The 23,311-nt window shown below is 40.1% G+C and overlaps 2 protein-coding genes and 1 non-coding gene across 3 annotated transcripts; all 3 read left to right on the top strand.

Moving 5' to 3' along the window:
* The first annotated feature begins 248 nt into the window (after positions 1 to 248).
* On the top strand, positions 249 to 1,722 carry LOC113463015 (uncharacterized). The gene is made up of 3 exons (XM_039129701.3): positions 249 to 404; positions 507 to 1,396; positions 1,487 to 1,722. The coding sequence occupies exon 2, from the start codon at positions 516 to 518 to the stop codon at positions 1,386 to 1,388; it is 873 nt and encodes a 290-aa protein (XP_038985629.2). The 5' UTR covers positions 249 to 404; positions 507 to 515; the 3' UTR covers positions 1,389 to 1,396; positions 1,487 to 1,722.
* A 10,261-nt stretch (positions 1,723 to 11,983) lies between these two features.
* LOC149768284 (uncharacterized) lies at positions 11,984 to 14,345 on the top strand. The gene has a single exon (XM_089928016.1). It carries the CDS (start codon positions 11,984 to 11,986, stop codon positions 13,679 to 13,681), a length of 1,698 nt encoding a protein of 565 aa, XP_089784142.1. The 3' UTR covers positions 13,682 to 14,345.
* A 6,540-nt stretch (positions 14,346 to 20,885) lies between these two features.
* LOC113463016 (small nucleolar RNA Z247) lies at positions 20,886 to 21,021 on the top strand. The gene has a single exon (XR_003386538.1). It is a non-coding gene; the product is annotated as a small nucleolar RNA Z247 (small nucleolar RNA).
* Positions 21,022 to 23,311: the final 2,290 nt, after the last annotated feature.

Here is a 23,311-nt window from a genome sequence, read left to right as displayed (position 1 = left end):
CACGTTCCCCTATCTTGTCTACACTGCTACACATTTGGAGTATTCCTGAGTTCAGAAAAAAATTAAATTTTTTATAGTACTTAAAAGAAAAGGACAAGAACAATGAAGACAATGCAGACAGAAACTATAGAGTGCATTGCACCAGTCGCAAGGTTTTTTTTTTTTTTTTCTTTTCTTGAAAGTCTATATCAGATGAGAAGTGCAATGACTCTGAAACCGAAAGGGGCTCTTTAATCTCATTCATCATCCACATGGTTCCACTTGATGGATCAAAATGTGTGATTTATCAGGTTAGAAGAACTTACCATGGTTATACCCGTTCCCTTATTTCAGGCGTGCTTCCGGCAAGAATAATAGGTTCAATTGCCGTAAGAAAAGAATGGCCATTTGAGTAACGGATTTAAGTAAGTGTTAAAACTTTTTCCGTTTATTTATTTGGATTCATTTTTAGATTAAAGTTTGCCAAATTATATGTTTTCATTGGCCAATTCCCTTCTTCCCGGTAGCATCGCAGGATGGTCCCAAGACTTCCAACTCGAGAAAAAAAACCGTGCCAACTAGGAGGATGGGCAGTAGCTGCCTCTCCAGCGTTGCGATCTTCACGTGAAGCCTTTCAGGGCTTTCTCTTCTCCCTTCTCTATAAACACCTCCAATCTCTACACTCCCCACACACCCATCTCTCCGTATCTAGAGAGGCAGCAGCAGCAGCAGCAGCCAAGGAGAGATCATCGAGAGTCCCCATGACCATGGACTCCTCCAAGCGCTCGGCCCTCCTCCTAACCCTCATGCTCTTTATTTCCTCCCTCGCCCCCATTGTTGCCGGTGGCCGTTGCCCAGACCCCCCCACCACCAAGCCCAGGCCTCCCAAGTCCAAGCACCACAAAACAAAGCCCCCCAAAGCAAAGACCCCCAAAGCAAAGCCCCCCAAGGGACACATCACCCACCCCCCCATCATCGTCAAACCGCCCATCACCTATCCCCCGGTAGTCAGGCATCCTCCCTCCACTCCCCCAGCCCCCATCATCGTCAAACCGCCCATCACCTATCCCCCGGTAGTCAGGCCTCCTCCCTCCACTCCCCCAGGGACAGGAAACACGCCGTGCCCTCCACCACCTCCTCCGGCACCGGCGACATGCCCGGCGGACTCCCTGAAGCTTGGCGCTTGTGTCGACCTGCTTGGTGGGCTGGTGCACATTGGCATCGGCGACCCGGTCGCCAACCAGTGCTGCCCGCTGCTCCAAGGCCTCGTCGAGATCGAGGCTGCTGTGTGCTTGTGCACCACCATTAAGCTCAAGCTGCTCAACATTAATATCTACCTCCCACTTGCGCTCCAGCTCCTTCTCACCTGCGGCAAGACTCCTCCTCCTGGTTACACCTGCACCATTTAAACACGGGAGTTAAGTTTCATGGACATTTTCTATATAACATGGTTGTGAATTGATCTTGTAGATCAGTAACTAAACTGAAATGATGGTTGTGGATGCAGGTGGTTGGGGTGTTAAGTGTTAACCCAATGACTAACGAGTAGAAGAGATTTGCTTGTTTGATTGGTGATGAGACATAAGAGGATGTTCAAGTCCCTGATGTTCTCCTGCTGCTGTTTTTACGTACGCTAGTTGTGTTGTGCGATTTATATTCAAGGCAATCTGTCTCATTGTTTTCCTCTCGAAACCAAATGTAGTTTGTTTTGATTCTTGGAGTGGATGTCTTTCCTTCTATTTACTTCTTTCTTTCTTTCTTGCACGGTGAAGTCCGCATGATGAATGAATCGATGCTTGCTTTCAAGTTGGGATGGAGCTCATTACTCGAGAATTTGTTCAAGTTACAGAGGAAAAAGGCAAGATCAAAAGCATATCGAATTAAATGAGAACACGAAATCAGCATTTTGATTCAGAGTCTGGTTAGGCGACTTGGAGTTGGAACCCATGACTTGGTTTTCGAGTCTCGCCTCGATCTCTGATTTTTTGCCGGATTCCTCTCCTCCCTACTTCTAAAATAATAAAAAAAAAATAGCTTTCGTTAAAACAGACCATAATACTCTTATTATCTGTCATCAAAAAAAATGCGAGAGAATCACCATGATTAAATTGTTCAAAGCAAAAGAAAAATATGATATCATTTACTATAGGTGTTGGAGCAAAATAGATGCTAATAACATGCAAATCGTATCAAATAACAATGAGAAATAGAGCTGAACAATGGGGCACAAAATAGGCTCAAAACTACTTCAAAAAACTCTTCATTTCAATTATGAAAAACTGAAAATATAACTTACAAATATACAAAAAATCAGCATCTAAGAAAATACCTTTTCTTCTTGTAGTTTTCATCCTTTTAACACAAAAATCTGCTCAAGGTATTTCTCCTACCAAGCTCTCACCACCCTCTTCTTCTTTTCTAAGAAGAATTTAAAAGATACACCCTCATATCATAAAACCCTTAAGATGGTTTTTCTCTTTTTTTTAATATAAAGTAGAATTTAAACAAAGAGATCATTAAGTACACTAAGAAATGAGAAAATTACATAAGAATGATAAGATACCGTAGAGCAAAAAGTCAAAGAAACCCATTAAATTGACTTTATATTTCTAACATCCCCCCTTAAACCCAATTTCCAAAAGTCTTCATGTCCAACATGTTCTTCAACCTTTTAAACACATCATGCTTCAATAGCTTAGTGAAGATATCCGTCACTTGGTCTTGAGATTAGCAATATACCAATTTCACTCTTTTCTCCCTCACATGCTCCCAGATAAAATGATAGCGGGTGTCAATATACTTGCTTCTTTCATGAAATACTGGATTTCTAGCCAAAGCAATTGCCGATCGATTATCAACAAAAATCTCCATGACACTTCTTGAGGAAAACCCAAATAATTTAACAAATTTTTCAACCAAATAGCATGACAAATGGCAGAATTTGCTGCCACATACTCTGCCTCATAAGTTGATAAAGTTACAATTGGTTGCTTCTTGGAGGACCAAGTGAATGCACCACTTTCTATAAAGAAGACATAGCTAGAGATGCTCTTCCTTTCATCCAAATCTCTACCCCGATCACTATCGGAATAACCCATAAGTCTAAAATCATGTAAATGAGAGTAGAATAAACCATCATCGAGTGTATCTTTGATATAGCGTAAGATCCTCTTAGCGGCATTGAGATGTGAATGATCCGATGTTTCCATATATCTACTAATCAACCCAACACCATGAAGAATATCTGGTCTTGTGCAAGTGAGATATCGGATGCTTTCAACCAAGCTTTTGAAGTCAGTAAAATCAATATTGCCACTTCCAATACTCTTTCTCAACTCCAAGCTATATTCAAAGGGGTATTAACTGAATTGCAAGACTCCATTCCAAACCTCTTGAAAAGTTTCTTTGCATAGCTACTTTGAGAGATGAAAATTCTATCGTCCATTTGCACCGCTTCAATACCAAAAAAATAAGCCATCAAGCCAATATCTATCATTTCAAATTCTCGGATCATGCTCTCGTTAAATGTATTGAACAAAGTTGGATTGTTACCGGTAAAGATCAAGTCATCAACATAAAGACACATAATCAATACATTTCCATCAGTAGTCACTTTCTTATACAAAGCATACTCATAAGGATACTTCTTAAAACTATTGTTATGAAAATAATTGTCAACTCTTGCATTCCATACTCTTGGTGCTTGCTTCAACCCATAAAGAACTTTTTTCAACTTGTACACTTTGTCTTTATGACCTATTTTAACATACCCTAAAGGTTGTTCTACATAAATCTTCTTTTCAAGAAAGGCATTCAAGAAAGCTGATTTCACATCAAGTTAATAGATTTTTCATTTATGCTGAGCGGCCAAAGAAAGAACAAATCTAATAGTTTCTAACCGAACAACGGAAATAACTACTTCACCAAAATCAACTTCGGGTTGTTGCTTATAACCTTTTGCTACCAACCTTACTTTGTATCTTTGAATTTCTCCCTTTGCATCTTTCTTTGTCTTGTACACCCACTTCACACCAATTAATTTTTTTTCTTGTGGTAAGCTTGTCAAAGCTCAAGTATCATTCTTCTCAATTGCCTTGATCTCTTCATCCATTGCTTTCTTCCACTTATCTTCTTAAATAACCTCTTCAAAGCATATAGGATCACAATCCATGAAAAAATAATACAAATTTAGATTACCATCTTGATTCTTCATAGCTTCATAAATTTTTCTCAAGCTTCTCATTTTGAGCTGCATTTCATTGGAACTTTCTCTTGATGACAAGGAGGATGATGAAGAAGAGGATCCTTGAATAGTGATTGTGGCTCATTCTCAACTTGTCTTGGCACTTCCTCTTGTTTAACTTGTAGCTCAACTAGTGTAGTCTCATTTTGGTTCCAATCCCACATGTCTTCTTCTTCAACCACAGCATCTCTACTTATGAACATATTTTTTGTAATTGGATTGTACAATTTGTAGCCCATTGTTTGCCCACTATAATTAAGAAAGATGCACTTTTTTTCCATATCATCAAGCTTAATCCTTTTAGCCTCCAAAATTTTAACATTTGCAATGCATCCAAAAACTCTAAAATGAGAGACATTTGGCTTGAAAGAGCTCCAAACTTCTTTCAATATCTTCAAGTGAACACTCTTTATAGGACATCTATTCAATAAGTAGATGGCATATGCAACCGCTTCAGCCCAAAATTTTCTAGGCATCTTTTTTTCTTTCAACATACTCCTTGTCATATCCAAGATTGTCCGATTCTTTCTTTCGAGAACACCATTAAGTTGAGGCGTGTATGATGGAGTCATTTGATATATATTCCCATGCTCCTTACAATAATCTTTAAAGACATCGGATGTATACTCTCTACCTCTATTGAATCTTGAAACCTTCAATTAGTAAGCACTTTGCTTTTCAACAAACACTTTAAACTCTTTGAAAATATCCAATGCATTAGATTTTTTTTCCAAGAAATAGACCCAAGTCTTCTAGTTAAAATCATCAATGAAAATAAAAAAATACCAATTCTTGCCATTTGACATAGGTTTCAAAGAGCCACAAATATTGGTGTGCACAATATCCAATGGCTTTGATGATTTTCACCTCATTTCTTTAGTGAATCTTGACCTTTGATGCTTGTCAAGAATGCATCTTTTACACACTTGATGTGGATGATCAATGAGTGGTAAACCCTTCATCATATTTTTTGTAGCCAAGAGCTTCGAGCCTCCAAAGTTAAGATGCCCAAATCTCAAATGCCACAACCAAGAATTGTCATGTGTAATGGAGCTAAGACATTTAAGTATATCATGTTGATTATGCAAAGAAAACATTCTACTTTGTGATATTTTTATATGAGTAATTAAATTACAATGACTATCCCACAAATTAAGAGAGCGATTTTTCATATTAACACAATATTTTTTCTCCAAAAGTTGAGCCAAGCTCAAAAGATTTATGTGTAAATTTGAAACATAATAAACATCGAAAATAAAATCATAATTGCCATTCTTAAGCTTGATAAGAATAGTACCTTTGCCTTGCACCGGAATTTTGGAGTTGTCACCAAAAGTAACAAGCCTTGTATACTTTCATCCAAATCAACAAACAATTTCTTCTTCCCTATCATGTGGTTGCTTGCGCCGATATCAAGATACCATGCATTATTTTCATTCTTCTCATTCCCATTATGAGCCAACAACAAAGTAGAAGTCGCCCCATCCTCTCTTTCTCAATGATATTAGCTTGCTCTCCAACTTCATTGCTTTGTTTTGCCCAACATTCATTGCTATAGTATTCATACTTGTGACAATTGAAGCATTGCACATTTCTCTTGTCAAAGCTTTGTCGATTGGAATGTTGATTGAAATTAGCTCTTGACCTTCCTCTTGAAGGGAGTGATAACCGGCCTCTCCACCATGCCTTCCACCTCTTCAAATTTTTTTCTTAATCGCTAAATCTTCTTCCTTGGCTTCCATAACCGCTTCCACGGCCTCTATAACTTCTTCCTCAGTTCTCATAGTTTCTGCCTTGGCCTCTTTAAGTACTAGCAACACGGCATTCTTTCTTGACATCTTGCAAAGAGAGCTTGGATTGGAGAGCTTGTTTTAAAGAACTAGAAGACTTCTTACTCAATCTATGCTCATGAACTTGTAGTATTCCCATCAAATGATCAATTGTCATGGTGCTCAAGTTCTTTGCCTCTTCAATGACTACCACCACATGCTTAAATTTTGGTGTCAAAAAACACAAAAAAAATTTCATTGCCCTAACATCATCAATCTCCTCACCATTTCTTTTTATTTCATTCATAATTAACAATGCTCTTGAAAAATAATCTGAAACGGACTCCGACTCATTCATACTGAACTTCTCAAATTCTCTTCTCAAAATTTGGAGCCTCACCTTCATAACTTTGTCAATACTCCTACGAGCAATTTTGAGTTCCAATGACTCGTTTGAAGTTTTAGCATTAGAAATTTTCTCAAAATTAGCTTCTAGAGGGCAAATAAAGCTTTTTTTTGTAGTCTTCTCTTCCCAAGCTCTCACCACCTCTTCTTCTTTTCCAAAAGGAACTTAAAAGGCACATTAAAACCTTTTGGATGGTTTTTCTTTTTTTTTAATATAAAGTGGGATTTAAACAAAGACCATTAAGTATGCTAAGAAATCAGAAAATTATATAAGATGCCATAAAGCAAAAAGTCAAAAAAACCCATTAAATTGGGTTTATATTTCTAACAATAGGATGAAATAAGGAATATAGCTTGTATTACAGCACAATAGTTTCAAATCACCACAGGATTGCACTCATGAAGTAGATGGGTTCCTTGGGGGTGGAGGCTAGGGAATCCAACATTCCAACGAATTTGTTATAGGAGGGCAATATTCAACGAATTTGTTAGATCTCATTTTCTCCTAATGGCACCTGTCCGCATAATGAGACAATCAGATCATTAAACTGGTTCTCTAAAAGATTTTGTACCAGTTGCTAGTCCTACTAATTAGAATTCCTCACGCATTACAATTGATTGTTTGAATGGATCCCTATAATTAATGGTTGCCAAATGACAGGTAATTTCTCAACATACAATGACTTTACAACCTCCATCTCCCAGACATGAACACCTAGCTTGTTGCAATTAGGAGTGTCACGCCCCGGATCCGGATCCGTGACACGGCCGTGCTATTGCCGACTATCGCCCACAGTAGCACGCAGCCTCATACAGGGGTAACAGGTAGCCAAAAAGGATTCATCCTTATATATATATTAAAAGTTTGCAGTACAACCTTCAAGTTTGAAACCAAAAATACAGAACTTCTATGCTATTCAAATGTACAGAAGTATATAAGCTTCTCCAAAAATACGAAGCTCTGTAACAAAATAAAAACATATCTGATGGCGATCACTGGTGAGGATCTGAAAGAAAACGAAACATAAACAGATGTGAGCTACACGGCTCAGTAAGTAATCCTGCATAATCCTACCGGATCAACCAGTAGACTAAACATGTAAATCAGGGTTTTGAGAAGCTGACATGCATGTTTATCTAATAATCATCCTGGCATAATAAGTATGCAATTTAAACAAAGCAGTAGTGCAAATCACAAAATTTTCATATTATATGCATATGAAACCGTGCCCCCCGGCATGCCGTGGTCCTTTTACTCTCGGATGCTACTGCGAAGTCAGACTCGGCCACTGGCGGGGCCAGCTCAGTTACTATTCAGCCACTGGCGGGGCAAGCTCAGTTACTATTCAGCCACTGGCGGGGCAGGCCCAATTCCAATTCAGCCACTGGCGGGGCAGGCTCAGTTACTATTCAGCCACTGGCGGGGCAGCTCAGTTACTATTCAGCCACTGGCGGGGCAGCTCAGTTACTATTCAGCCACTGGCGGCTCAGTCATTCTCAGTAGCATCTTTGAGCCCATTATAGTGCCTCTGGGCTAGCTAAGACTTTATAAACTTACATGCATGATTATAATATCAGTATCATCATGTTGCATATATAGCCATAGCTTCTGGGATCATTAAAGTTACTTATGCATTGTAACATATCATGTATGAAACATATAAACTTAAAATAAATGCTTAGGAAACATTAATAACATAACATGATCCATAACAGGATTAGGACAGGTTACTTACAGTGATTCGTTTTCTCCCAAGTTTCTTACGTCCTGGTGACGGATCCTGAGTCACCTAAAATCACATTATAATGAGCATATTATTTCCTTTTACTTGTTTGGATTCTACCCGAAATTTAGCCCAAGTCTAATGTGTTCATATTGGAGCCTTGATTGGGTCCATATGGTTTAATTGGCCTTCTAATTGATCATTAGGCTTAATTCCATGTTTAATTTGGGTTTAATTTTGGTTAAATTTATAGTCTGGCTTGTCCAGACTTAGCCCAAATTTGATTGGGCTCGGGTTTAGTCAAATTTGGCTAAACCCTTTCCCCTTTTTTTTTTCTTTTTCTTTTTCTTTTTCTTTTTCTTTGGGCTTAACGGGTTGTGGGTTCGGATTCGGATCCGACCCGCGAACCCGTTATCAGGTTTTCTTCCCCCCTTCCAGAGGCTTCTGCCTCTTCATCTCCCGCTCTCCTCTCTCTCCTCTCTTTTCTCCTTCGTCTCCACCGAAACCCACGCCTCCGGCCGGTCCTCCGGCCCCCTCCTTCTCCTCCGGCCAGATCTGTGGCCTTCTCCCTCTCGGTCACTCCCTCTCCTTCTCTCTCTGTTTCTCTTTCTTTCTTCTTTGTTTTCGCCGAGACCCTAGCCTCCGGCCGAGCCCTCGGCTTTCTTCTTCTCCTCCGGCCGGATCTACGGCCTCCTCTCTCTCTCCTTTCCTCCCTTGCTCTCTCTTTCTTCTTTTTTTTTTTCTTTATTTTCACCGAAACCCTGACTTCCGGCCCACTGAAACCCTCCTCTTCTTCCTTTTTCTTCCCTTGCAGGCGGCCGGGGAGACGAGGCTCCCCCCGATCTACCAACCGAGGTGGAGTTTCCCCCCCGGAGCGCTGGCGGAAGGGAAGGCCAGCCCTTCCTCCCTCCGAAGTAATGCCGAAGAGGGGAAGGGCTCGGAGATGGGTCGGGATCCGGCTATAAACGAGAGCCTCCACCCGCTCCGTCCACGGCAAGGCATGGCCGGAGGGGATGAAGCCTCAAGGTCCGGTGAGTTCTTTTTTTTTTCTTTCTTTCTTTCTTTCTTCTTTTTCTTTTCTTCGGTCCTTCCTTCCGGCACCACCACCCCTTGCCGGAGAAGAGGTGGTGGTCCGGCCGGGGCTGGCGGCCCTGTGGCCGCCTCTGTTGTCGTCCCGGCCAGATATGGCGGCCTGGGTTGCCCCCCCCCCGAACCCCAAGGTACCCGCGGCCGAGGCCGTGGTGTCCGGTTCGTCAACAGGCCGAACCCGGTTGGGTTCGGTCCGGATGGTCGCGGCCTGTGAGTCCGGCCCGACCCAGGGATTGTGGGTTTTTTTCTCCCTCTCCTGTGCCGGCCTCCTCCCCTCTATGTCACTGTTGACACAGAGGGGAAGAGCACCCCACAGAGGGGTTTCTCCATGCTTTATAATTTTATTAACAGGGAGTCCATACCTGGTTTTAGTCGGGTGTAGTCGGACAGTGCTTCCTCCCTGGTAGTCCCCCCTTCTTCAGAGCTTCAGGGCTCCTTGGCCTTAGGCTCCAGGGCTTCGGCTCCCTCTCTCTTTCTCTCGTTCGGTGTTTAGGGGGGTCTGTGATTTGGGGTTGCCGGCAGAGGCTTAAATATTTGTTTAGAGGATGAAACCCCCCTCTGAGAGGTCCCATCCTCTCCTTTCCTCCATACTTCGGGACTGGCCGCCGCCCCCCCTTGTCTCCGGCGCGCCGGCATCGGCTGCCAGCAGGGGGTGCGGTAACCTCTCCCTGTCGGTCTTATCCCTTCGTTTTTTTTTTTTATTCCTGATAATAATTATGCTGGCTACAGTGAAATTTGGGCCCAACCCTTAACTGGGCCTATTTCTTATTGGGCCTAGTAGGTTGTGGGCCCGGACATTACATCCTTCCCCCCTTAAATAAATTTCGTCCTCGAAATTAAACATACCTCGGTTCTCGAAGAGCTGAGGGTAGCGTTGTCGCATCTCTTCCTCCAATTTCCAGGTAGCTTCCCTTTCAGTGTGGTTGGTCCACTGGACTTTAACGTAGGGAATGGTGCACCTTCGGAGAATTTGCTCTTTTCTGTCTATGATGCGCAGGGGAGCCTCCTCATAGGTTAAATCTTTATTTAATTGCAGAGGCTCATGTGGTACCACATGGCTGGGATCCGGAACGTACCTCCGTAACAAAGAGACGTGAAAGACGTTGTGTACGCCTGATAGCTCTGAAGGTAGGGCCAATTTGTAGGCAACTTTGCCTATTCTAGCAAGAACCTCAAATGGGCCAATGTAGCGAGGACTTAATTTGCCGTGTCTTCCGAATCGGGTAATACCCTTTGATGGTGAAATTTTTAGGAAGACAAAGTTCCCCTCCAAAAATTCCAAGGCCCTTCTTCCTCTGTCAGCCCATCTTTTCTGTCTATCCTGGGCAGCCTGAAGCCTTTGCTTAATTAGTAGTACCTTGTCTCTGGTGTGCTGGGCCAGTTCGGGGCCTAGCATTTTCCGCTCCCCGACATCATCCCAGTGTAAGGGGGATCGGCATCTTCTCCCATAGAGAGCTTCGTATGGGGCCATCTGGATACTGGAATGGTAGCTATTGTTATAAGCAAATTCCACCAGTGGTATGTGACTATCCCAGTTTCCACCTAGGTCCACAGTGCAAGCCCTCAGCATGTCTTCCAGAGTTTGGATTGTCCGCTCTGACTGGCCGTCAGTCTGGGGGTGGTATGCTGTACTGAGCCTCAGTCCGGTACCCATGGCCTTCTGAAAGCTCTCCCAGAATCTGGACACGAATCGGGGGTCACGATCAGAAATGATACTCACTGGTACTCCGTGCAGGCGTACAATCTCATTGATGTATAATTGGGCCAGCTTGTCTAAAGGAGTACCAATTCTGAATGGCAGAAAATGAGCTGATTTTGTAAGGCGATCAACAATCACCCACACTGCATCATTCTTTCTCACCGTTTTGGGGAGTCCTGTAACAAAATCCATCGTGATGTGCTCCCACTTCCATTCAGGAATTTCTATTGGTTCCAGCAACCCTGCTGGCCTCTGGTGCTCTGCTTTTACTAGCTGACAGGTCAAGCATCGGGCCACAAACTCAGCTATTTCTCTCTTCATCCCCTTCCACCAGTAATGTTCCCGAAGGTCCCGGTACATTTTAGTACTGCCTGGATGAATAGAGAAACGGGATTGGTGGGCTTCTTCCATGATTTCCCTTTTTAGGTCAACATTTGCCGGTACACACAGTCGGTGGCCAAACCTTAGAGTGCCATCTGGGTGCATTTGGAGTTCGGGTCGCAACCCTTTCTCCACTTCATCCTTGAGCTGGCAAATGTGCTCATCAGACTGCTGGGCAACCTTTATTCTATCGATCAAGGTTGGTTGTATACTCAAGGCGGCCAGCAAAATTTTTGTAGTTTGGGTAACCACCTCAACCTGCATTTTATCGAGATCCTTCTGAATCTGTGGTTGAGTGGTGAGTAAAGCGGCGGAGCTTATAACTGACTTTCTGCTTAGGGCATCCGCCACCACGTTGGCCTTTCCTGGGTGGTATTAATACTCAGGTTATAATCCTTCAAGAGTTCCAACCACCTTCTTTGCCTCATATTCAATTCCTTCTGGGTGAATATATACTTCAGGCTCTTGTGGTCGGTGTACACATCACAGTGTTCGCCATACAAATAATGTCTCCAAAGTTTTAAGGCGAACACTACTGCGGCCAACTCTAGGTCATGTGTCGGGTAGTTCTGTTCATAGGGTTTCAGCTGTCTCGAGGCATAGGCTACCACCTTGCCATCTTGCATCAGCACACAGCCTAGCCCGTTCTTGGAAGCATCACTGTAGATGGTAAATTCTCCAGTTAAGGACGGTAATGTCAAAATTGGGTAGGCCAACCTCAAATGATCACTCAAAAACCTCAGCTGACTGGGCTGCTACTGCCATTGATCTAAAACTGAAAATGCATCTTTACAAAGTCCGACTTCTGCTCCTTACTAGGAACCTGAAGACTGCAAAGCGTGAGCTTAAGCTTGCTATGAACATGGTACATGGTAGGGATTCATCTACAGAGCTCCTCCTGAAGTCTCAGTTAGAGTATGCCCGTAGCAACCATCGCAAGGCCATAAAACTTTTGGATACAATTAGTAACCGAACAGAACCAGTAATGCTCAGTATGTATAACAACAATATTGGGTGCATACTTCACCAGCAAAGGTCGCACCACACATCAAACTGGTTCTTTAACAAGGCACTGAGGCACAGCTTGTTGCTTCGATCAGAGAAGCCTTTGAAGCTTGTTGCTTTTTCACAGGACAAATCCTGTCTTATTGCGTACAACTGTGGCCTTCAGCATTTAGTGTGTGGAAAGCCATTGGCTGCAGCTCGCTGTTTTCGTCAAGCCATTCCAGTCTTCAGCAACCGACCACTCTTCTGGCTCCGTTTCGCTGAATGCTGTCTACTAGCATTAGAGAAGGGGTTACTAAGTGTTTCTTCAAGTGGTGAAGATATTAAAGTTCATGTTGCTGGCTCAGGCAAATGGCAGCAACTAGTTGTCGACTGTGTCAACTCGAGATATAGCAATTCAGATTCTACAGCAGGAGATGATGCGACCAATGGTGATGATCAGATCTTGATCTCACTTCCATTTGCTCGGCGGTGTCTTCTCAATGCTCAGCTTTTATTGGATGCTTTGGATCGGAAAATGACGAAACTTGATGCCTCAGCCTTTGCATTGGATGTGGCTGATCCTAACCAAGGAGCATCTATAAACCTTAAGAATTCAAACCAGAAGAATATGTCGAGCAGGGACTCGAAAGCATTGAATTCAACATCAGCATCCACTGCAATCGGTGTAAATTTTGATCCTAAAGAAACCAAGGGTGGTACCAGCTTGAATACCACCTTACAGATCTCAGTTGCTGGATATGAGGACATGTGCAGAAAAGAAAACCACAGAATAAGGCAAGCTGTTTTAGGAGACCTGGCATATGTTGGATTGTGCTTAGAAGATCCTTTGAAAGCATTGGTTGCTGTGAAGTCCCTTCAGCAGCTGCCAGACTGTTCAAAAATGTCTCTCTTTCTTGGTCATGTATATGCTGCTGAAGCACTCTGTTGCCTGAACCGACCTAAAGAAGCTGCAGAGCAGTTGTCAGTTTATATAGCAGATGGGCAAAATGTTGAGTTGCCATACACTAATGAAGACAGAGAGAAGTGGAGTGATGAGAAAGCTGCTGACTATGAAGAGTCAAATGGTTCTCTTACAGCCAAACCAACTGTGGAAGGGACCAAAACAACTATTGAAGAGTCCCGAGATATGGGGTTCCTGAATCCTGATGAGGCACGTGGGGTCCTTTATGTGAACCTTGCTGCCATGTCTGCAATGCAGGGGGATCTTGAGCAGGCAAGCCACTTTGCAAAGCAAGGTCTCTCTTCCCTGCCCAACAATCCAAGAGTATTGCTTGCAGCGGTATATATGGATCTGCTACAGGGGAAAACACAAGAGGCTCTTGCTAAGTTGAGAAAGTGTAGGAGGGTAAGGTTTCTTTGTAGTAATGTGAAAATGAGCAGCTGAGATGGTTCATGCTTTAATTGATGTGTGTTCCGGATGAGTATTCAGCAAGATGATCCGAGAGTTATTTGTACCATACGAAGGACAGGCCGTACAATAATCATTTTTTCCCTATATTTGAGGCCTAGTGGTGTGGCTCATTGTTTCAATCTGCTGACCACTTTTTGTGTTCAAGTTGTAGTCAGATTCAAGGAAAAGAGTTGGGCACAATTGATAAGAAAATTCATTCATCTAGGAAAGTACATGCAAAGCCTTCACAATCAAAGCATTCTCAGTATTCTTGCTTTTTCTTTGTGATGTAATTTGGGTCCTGACATGTGGATGGTGCTAAAGTTAAGGGATTGTGATCCTTAACCATCAAGCATGCTGTCAGCTTGTCCATGCAGCCTTAGGAACACGTTTACTTTCATCCATGATTGTCAGAACTGAGGACTGAGAGTTCTCTAAGCTTAATTTGTTAATTTGGCTTTGGCATTAAAGAGGCTGTTGATGAAAGTATGTCTTCCATGGTGCCCTAGTGTGCTTATATACATTGTGTAACCAGCATCGTCATATTGAAACAGGCTGCTGTGACTTCCAAATAATCAGTTCAGCATCCAAAGAACGTTTGGGTGGGTTGTATTTTGATAATGCAAATTGTTATCCAGGAAAGAATCATTTGTTTCCAGTGATCATTATGATGATATCTAGGTGTGAATGCCAGTATCGTATTTTTTTTTTAGCCACAGGTTGGTTAGAAGCTGTGAAGTCTTTAAAAGTCCTATGCTCGGTGATACATGCAGGGCTTCATACTCTTAGGGCTTATAGCGCTTCTGATTCTATCCACCTGCACGCAATTTTATGATCGATCACAAATCTACCTCCCATTTTTTACTGTTGCACAGAGTAATTGGCCTCCAGAAAACCCCTTGATATCCTTCAAAATCATTCAGTGCAGCACTTGTCTCGCTCAGATTTCCATATTCACATTACTTAACCATGCGCAGCAGCACCTCTCTTGAACAAAGGAACAATGCCGGGGAGACCCGGCTATCTCCTTAATATCTGAAAGTATTGCCGAAGTTTCATCTCATTAATTGCATGGTCCTTTGCACCATCTCTCATACGTCGCATGAATAATTTATAGAAGACATTTCTGAGTACGTGAAAAAAAAACACAAACGAAGATATAGATGGTAGTGTGAAAATCTTAATGGAAAGCAATATGACCCACCAATTCCCTTCATGTGGATTCTACTGTCATACCACATCACCACTTTCCTCTTACCTCCCCTTGCTCATGACATTGGTGGGAAGGATGGAATAACGATCTATGCCACTATAGTTGGATGTCCTGCTACGGAAGTACGGGACTCGAGCGTAGAAGGATGTTAAGGCTACCCATATCCCTTTGATGCTTGTGCTTTTTTCGCTTCTTTTTACCTATTCAATCAAAGCCTTCATTTTTCTTCACTTATGCAAGGGAAATTGTATGGATAAGATACTGGGGCATGCGAATACATAGCAAACGCACTAAAGAAAACAAGAGAAAGACCCAAGATATGATAAAAGAAAAGGATACAATGTGAAATTTTGTAACCATACCTGAACAATAACATTTAATGCTTCATTTACACGATTTTTAGTCTTTTTTTTATGGAAACGGGAGGAACATCCACCTGGTTTTTTATTGATATCATTTACACGTTTTTTAGTTGGCGAGAACTAAAAAGAAATCGATGAAAATGAGAAATAAGAAATGGGAATCACCATTCCTGTTCTACAATTGGGGTATGAGATGAAGAAATGCTCTGGAAGGGATTGATAAGCCCATTTTAATGTTGAGTTAAATTGTTATACTCTAAAATCTAATTAATTTTAAATTAATCTTCTAATATATCATTAGATGAAGAATTGAACTAGGTGTAAACAAACAGTTATAATAATGGTTTTGAAGGTCTTGCATTACATTGCAAGCTTTTAAATAACGATCATGACTTAGCTGCCATCTTGTTATTATGACTGCTCTGGAACAAGAATGATGGCCATTACATTAAGAGAATATGACTGTTATATATTTTACATTTTTCACTTTTCATATGGTATAAGTATATTTATGTGCAACCAATTTCTTCATTCTTAAAATTTCTCCATTTCATTCCAGATCTTAGGAAAGGTCCACGCTCTCTCTCTCTCTCTCTCTCTCTCTCTCTCTCTCTCTCTATCTATCTATCTATCTATCTATCTATCTATCTCTCTATTAGGTTTAATTTTCTTTTAATTGCTATCCTTAAATTTCCTCTTTCATGACGTCCTCTATGATTTTTTTCCCTCCACACCACTCTACTTATTTGTGTAAATATGCTACGATAAGGTACATTTGAGTGAATCAGAACATCTATTCATGTTCATGTTCAAGTTTTTTAGGCACCTTCCTGATTCGCCATCCTTTATCATATTTGGAAAAAAATAAGAAAGGTAAGTGTAGTAGTGTTTTATTAGTCCATACAAATAAATAATTCCAAAATATATGAAGAGTCGATTAATATTCCATCTAGTTGCCAAATATTCTTCTAACTAACTTTTTTCCTAGTTATGTAATTATTTCATTTTAATCTTGGATTGTGTATCTATATACACCACATATAGATCGACGATTGTGATCTAAAAGCCAACAGAACAAGGAAGATGCAGATCGAAATACTAAGAGTGCAAACGGACACAATAAAGGTTCAGAACGAAAATCTAACGTGTAGATCCAAGAGAGCAAGAGTTATTGGCCAAAGATGAGGTCTTAGTGGAACGAAGTCCAAGGATAGTGGTTGGTCAGCAGTTACTGCTATCAAAGTGCTGGAGGAGTGGTTAGACTACCTAGCATGCATGGAAAGAGTCGCCCATGTGGCACACGATAGTAAGTGTAATAACCCGATTTAAACTTGTTTGGCTGGCCGGACCCATGCCTCTTATGTGCTTTGAATGTGAGGTCGAGGACTCATGATAGGAGTTTGTCTTCCTTCCCAATTTCGTCGGACGAGGGACACCGAGTGCTGGTATCTCCTCTTCTAAGCTTTAGGTTTTTTCTATAAAAGAAACTCCATCTCTTTCTAATTAATCCAACCTCAAACCCTTCCATCTTACTCGTCGGAGTCGAGGTAAGGATCTCTGATCTTTCCTCTCCTTTTCATGGTCTTATAGCCGCCATTTAAGGCTTGATAGAGTCGGCGAGTTGTTGGATTTAGGTGGAACAAGGTCTTCCTTGTTCGATCTTTTTTTCTCTCGTTTTTAGCAGTCCCCGGCCATCGACCATTGCTTGCTATCAAGGCCTCCACTGCCCTTGAGTACTCCATGGCCACATGGTCAAGTATTGGCCATCGGTCAATGAGCTATCCATGATCAAGGCTAATTTCTCTTCATCTCTTGTTTCTCTATTCTATTTCTTTTTTACTAGTCGACCACCACTGCCAGATGCTGCCACAGCCTCTCGTTGTCGTGGGATGCCATTTCTCCGGCCAGGGGCAGCTCGATGCAATTGGAGGCCTAAGACAAACTTTCTAAGAGAGGCCTTTTTTTAAAAATAATAATAATAATAATAATAATCAAAGGAATTAAAAGCATAAAGGTAACAATAAATTAAAGATAAAAGTAAAGTTTGGTTATTTGAGTAGCCAAAGGTCCTTTTCAATGGTTACAATTTGATATTTATAATAGACACTTTTCTACTATATATTACATTCGTAAGTTACCTAATGGCGAAAAATATGATAGAAGATGGTTAGTGTATTCGAAGGATTTGGATAGGGTATATTGTTTTTGTTGTAAATTATTTGATTCAAAGTCTAGCACGAGTCAATTAGTCAATGAAGGAAGTAGGGATTGGAAAAATCTAGGTATCAAGCTTAAAAGTCATGAAACAACTAATGAACATATCATTAGCATGAATAGGTGGATTGATATAGAAGTAAGATTGCCAAAAAATAAAACAATTGATAAAAGTCTCCAGGAACAAATAAACCAAGAGAAGGATCATTGGAAAAAAGTTCTATTGAGAATTATTGCTGCCGTAAAAAATCTTGCAAAAAATAATTTAGCATTTCGAGAAAAGAATGAAAAGATCTATCAAAGCAATAACGGAAATTTTCTAAGTTTTATTGAAATGATTGCAGAATTTGATCCAGTAATGCAAGAACATGTTCAACGCATTCAACATGGTGAAATTCACAATCATTATTTAGGTCATAATATTCAAAATGAATTGATTCAAATATTAGCGTCTGAAATTAAAGCTATAATAATTAAAAAGATTAAAGAAGCAAAATATTTTTCTGTAATACTTGATTGCACTCCTGATGCAAGCCATCAGGAACAAATGACCCTAGTTTTAAGATGTGTAGATACTTCAACAAGTCCAGTAAAAGTAGAAGAATATTTTTTAGAATTTTTAGAAGTAGATGATACCTCTGGAAAGGGCCTTTTTAATGAACTTATAAATATAATAAAAAAACATAAACTTGAGGTTAATGATATAAGAGGACAAGGGTATGACAATGGATCTAATATGAAAGGAAAATATCAAGGTGTACAAAGAAGATTATTAGATATAAATCCTAGAGCATTTTACACACCATGTGGATGTCATAATTTGAATTTAGTATTATGTGATACTGCTAACTCATGTCCTAAGGCTATATTTTTTTTGGAGTGATACAACGAATTTATACCTTATTTTCTTCTTCTACAAAATGATGGAAAATTTTACAAGATAATGTATCTACATTAACTCTTAAACCTTTGTCACAGACACGTTGGAAAAGTCGTATTGAAAGTGTCAAAACAATTAAACATCAAGCTCCTAAAATAAGAGATGCCTTAGTTCAATTAGCGGAGACTAGTGAAGATCCTAAAATAAAGAGTGAAGCCATATGCTTAGCTACATATGAGATTGAAAATTTTGAATTCTTATTAGGCATGAATATTTGGTACGATATATTGTTTGCTGTTAACTCAGTTAGTAAGATTTTACAATCTGAAGACATGTATATTGATGTTGCTATAGATCAATTAAAAGGTCTTCTTTCTTATTTAAAAAGTTATAGAGAAAATGGATTTATGAATGCTTTGAATTCATCTAAAGAAATTGTAAATAAAATGGAAATAGAACCTACATTTCATGAAAAACGTGTGATCCGTAGAAAAAAACAATTTGATGAAAATACTGATGATGAGACACCAAGATCAGCTGAAGAATCTTTTAGAATTGATTACTTTTTATATATAGTAGATCAAGCTATTTCTTCAATTCAAAGTAGGTTTGAACAATTCACTATATATGAAGATATTTTTAGTTTTTTGTTTAATTTTAAAAAATTAAAATCTTTGAATGAAGAGATAGAATTTGAAAAGATGTTGTCTTAATCTTGAAAACTATTTAAAGCACGGTGAATATTCTGATATTGATGGTCTTGATCTGTTTTCAGAGTTAAACGTTTTAAAAAAAATTTATAAATAGAAACTAGTACCCCTATTGATACTTTAAGTTTTATAAAAAAAATAGATTCTTTTCCAAATGCATGCATTGCTTACAGGATATTGTTAACAATACCTGTAATAGTTGTTTCTACTGAAAGAAGTTTTTCAAAATTAAAGTTGATAAAATCTTATTTGCGGTCAACTATGTTATAAGAAAGATTAAATGGATTAGCTATATTATCGATTGAAAATAGTATTTTAATGAATCTTGAGTACAAAAGTTTGATTAGCAATTTTGCATCTCAAAAAGCTAGACAGATTTTTTTTAAATAAATTTTTAAAGTATTTTGCACTTATTAAAATTTATTATTATTATTATTATTATTATTTTTAAAAAAAGGCCTCTCTTAGAAAGTTCGCCTTAGGCCTCCAATTGCATCGGGCCGCCCCTGGGTCCAACAAGCTTTTCTGGCATGCGCCGTAGGCTTGTGACAGAAATAGTATCCTACTATTTTTTGTGCCTTGCTTAGATTTCTTTCCACACTATATTTTTATTTTGTTTTGAATTTATATGATTTTTAATATGATTTAAGTATTTTTTATATATTTTTATTTATTATCTTTTCTTGAAGTTAATTGTAGTTATCTAGCATAGCAAGTTTGCCTAGAAGAGAACATATATATTGGAAAGGTGTTGGAATCAATTCACTAATAGCAAGTATGCCTAGAAGAGAACATATATATTGGAAAGGTGTTGGAATCAAATCACTACAAACAATTTTACATCCAAATGAATAGTAAATGAATTTTTATCATAAAAGCCACAAATCAGTTCATTTCATAAATATCATTCATCCTAGCATCTAGAAGTGGAATATTAATTTTTATTTTGAAAATATTACTTCCAGCGGAATTCGTTCCTTGCTATATATATACAACAAAAATACTGAAATGAGGCAAAGCAGGAATTCCCATGCTATTCTATTGATGAGAAGATAAGTTCTGATGAGAATACCAAGTCAAAGGAGATCAGAAGAATTGAAACTGATTGCAATGCTAACAAATAATTGTTAGCATAACAAAACTTGTTGTAGAGTTTGTTTAGACAACAAACTTCGTTGTAAACAATGTTATATATGTGCATTCAATCAATACAGAATTGTGTGCTTGAAACCAATTAAACATCACGTGCTCTCCCTATTTCTTTATGGTATCAGAGCCTTGCTCGACCAACGTTAACATGTCCATTACTCAAGCCTCTCCTACCACTCATGACACTTCACCTTCTATCACCTCACCCACATTTACCACCTTGCCACATCTTGTCACAGTTAAACTTGGGCGTGAGAATTTTATTCTCTAGAAGGCTCAACTTATCCCGTATTTGCGTGGCCAAGATGTCTTTGGCTATCTTGATGGGTCAATCACACCACCACTGAAGCATGTTAGTGATTCCAACTTAGCTACTAATGAAGCTGCTTCTATTCCCAATCCAGCTTATCATCATTGGCTTAAACAAGATCAACTTCTACTCGATACTATCATGTCTTCTTTAATGGAAGGTGTTTTCTCTCAAGTAGTTGGATATTCTACATCTCCCGAAGTTTGGCTCACCTTGGAACGTATGTATGCATCTCAATCTAGGGCATGAGTTATCCAAATTCGCACCCAACTTGCGAACTTTCGCAAGGGTAATTTATCTGTCACTAATTATTTTCAGCAAGTGAAAGGATACTGTGATACTCTTGCTTTTGCTGGTCATCCTTTGGGTGACGATGAAATTATCTCCTTTCTTCTCGCCGGTTTAGGATCATATTATGATCCATTAGTCACATCTGTGACAACTCGCATTGACCCTATGAGCGTTGAAGAACTCTATAGTCATATGCTCACTCATGCAATACGACTTGAGCAACAAAATAATGTTGCTAACATATCTACATCTTCAGTCAATGTTGCCTCTTGTAACCGGACAAATCATGGGAGAGGGAAGCACTCTAGTAATTCCTCCTCCAACTTTAATCGATCATGAAGGCGTAATTCTACACATGGACGAGGTGCTTTTCCAAATGATGGTCAAACTAGCTCCTCTCGTGCAACTAGCTCTTCACGCCCAACTTGCCAAGTTTGTGGAAATTTGGACATTCAGCTATTAAGTGCTTTCATCGCTTTGACTTATCCTACCAAAACGATCCACCTCAACAAAAGTCTTACACTCTTCTTGCGGCACCACCGCAGTACTCTGACTATGATTGACATCCTGACACAAGAGCAACACATCATCTCACTCCAGATATAAGCAATCTCAACATAAGGAATGATGAATACACTGGTACATACACTATTCAAGTTGACAATGGTGAAGGTTTTCACATTTCTTATAGTGGTTCCTCCCATATTCTTGCTTCTAGTTGGCCATATCTCCTTAAAAACATCTTACTTCTTCCCCAGATTCAAAAGAACTTACTTTCTGTTCATCAATTTGCTAGAGATAACAATGTCTATTTTGAGTTTCATGCTAACTTTTTCTTGATTAAGGATTGCAATTCCGAGAAAACCCTTCACCGGGGGCCGCTCTGTGATAGTCTCTATTCCATGCTTTCCTTGCCTCAACCATCTTCACCTTTAGCTCTTATTGGTGTTCGTGCATCCATTGAAGATTGGCATAGGAGGCTTGGTCATTCTGTTTTTCAAACAATCTCAAAAGTTGTTTCTCATCACCAACTCCCAGTTTCTTCCAATAAAAGACAACATGTTTGTTCTGACTTTCAACTAGCTAAGAGTCATAATCGACCATTTCCGTCATCTAAGTCGAAGTCTCGACGACCTTTAGATTTAATTTTTACTTATGTGTGGGGCCCTTCAGCTGTACTTTCAACAATGGTAATCGTTACAATGTATCTTTTGAGGATGATTTTAGTAAATTCATTGGGCTATTTCCTATCAAATTAAAGCCTGACGTCGAGTCCTTTCTTCATCATTTTCAAACATTTGTTGAGCGACAATTAAACCTTTTGGGAGGATGATTTCTTAACTGCAACTTATTTGATTAATAGCAGTTAATCACCTTATGAATTGCTTTTCCATCAGCAACCAAAATATAAATTCCTGCATGTATTTGGTTGTGCATGTTGGCCCTGTCACGCCCCCGCCTGCGTGAGGCACGTGAGGCACCCAATGCCCACGTGGGGGCCACATGAGGGGGGAACATGGGACACTTCTGCCAGATATTATCCAATTTCGAGAACCGCACGTGTGTGCATGCGCCGCTCAGAGCCCTCTCCAATTTTGTTTTCCACCCAAAACGCGTCTGCAGGATTTGGAGACATCTGTCTCATATGCCTAGACTCTGAAACAAGTCTAGCTGATGTAGGATCTTTCACCTACCCTCGGACTAGAGCCGTCCTCGACTCTGATACCAAATGCCATGCCTCCGCCTGCGTGAGGCACGTGAGTCACCCAGTACCCACATGGAGGCCATATAAGGAAGGAACACGGGGCTTCTCTATCATATATTGTCCGGTTTTGAGGCCCACACACGTACGCACGCGCCACTCATACCCCTCTCTGATTTTGTTTTCCACCCAAAATGCGTCTACAGAATTTGGAGACATCCGTCTCATATGCCCAGGCTCTAAAATGAGTCTAGCCGATGTGGGATCTTTTAGGTCTTGTCTTCGTTCTATAATCATCATAAACTTGATTATAGATCCAAGACTCGTGTGTTTCTAGGTTATGGTCTAGATCACCATGGTTACAAATGTTTCGATCCCTCTAATGGTTGAATCTGTGTCTTAACGTGGTGTTTGATGAGCATCGTTTTTCCTTCCGACTAACGTGGCACTCTTCCCCTCCTGCACAGTTACCTCCCTCAAATCCAAATAGGCATATTATCACCCACTCGCCTATTTCTCCTCTTGCAACTACAAATCCTTCTTTGCAGGTGTCAAACTCATCCACCTTGCAGGTGTCAAAATCATCCATGCCACTTCAATGTTCTGTACCTAGAAATTTTCTTCCTCACCAGTCTGACATGATGTATGATTCTCCAGAAAGATCATGTGAATCTGTAGCTGCTCCTATGACTGACTCTTCTCCAACTACTCCAACAAATGAGTCTAGTGCCAATATGTCATCTAATACCTCTCCAAGTACTCTTGTTCCTACTAATCATACTCATGCAATGAC

The sequence above is a fragment of the Phoenix dactylifera genome, chromosome 2 (genome assembly GCF_051530095.1).
Source record: "Phoenix dactylifera cultivar Ajwa chromosome 2, Ajwa_hap1_PhDact_Kaust_v1.1, whole genome shotgun sequence".
NCBI lineage: Eukaryota > Viridiplantae > Streptophyta > Magnoliopsida > Arecales > Arecaceae > Phoenix > Phoenix dactylifera.
Note: the sequence above shows the minus strand (reverse complement) of the source record. Positions and strands in the feature narration are given on the sequence as shown.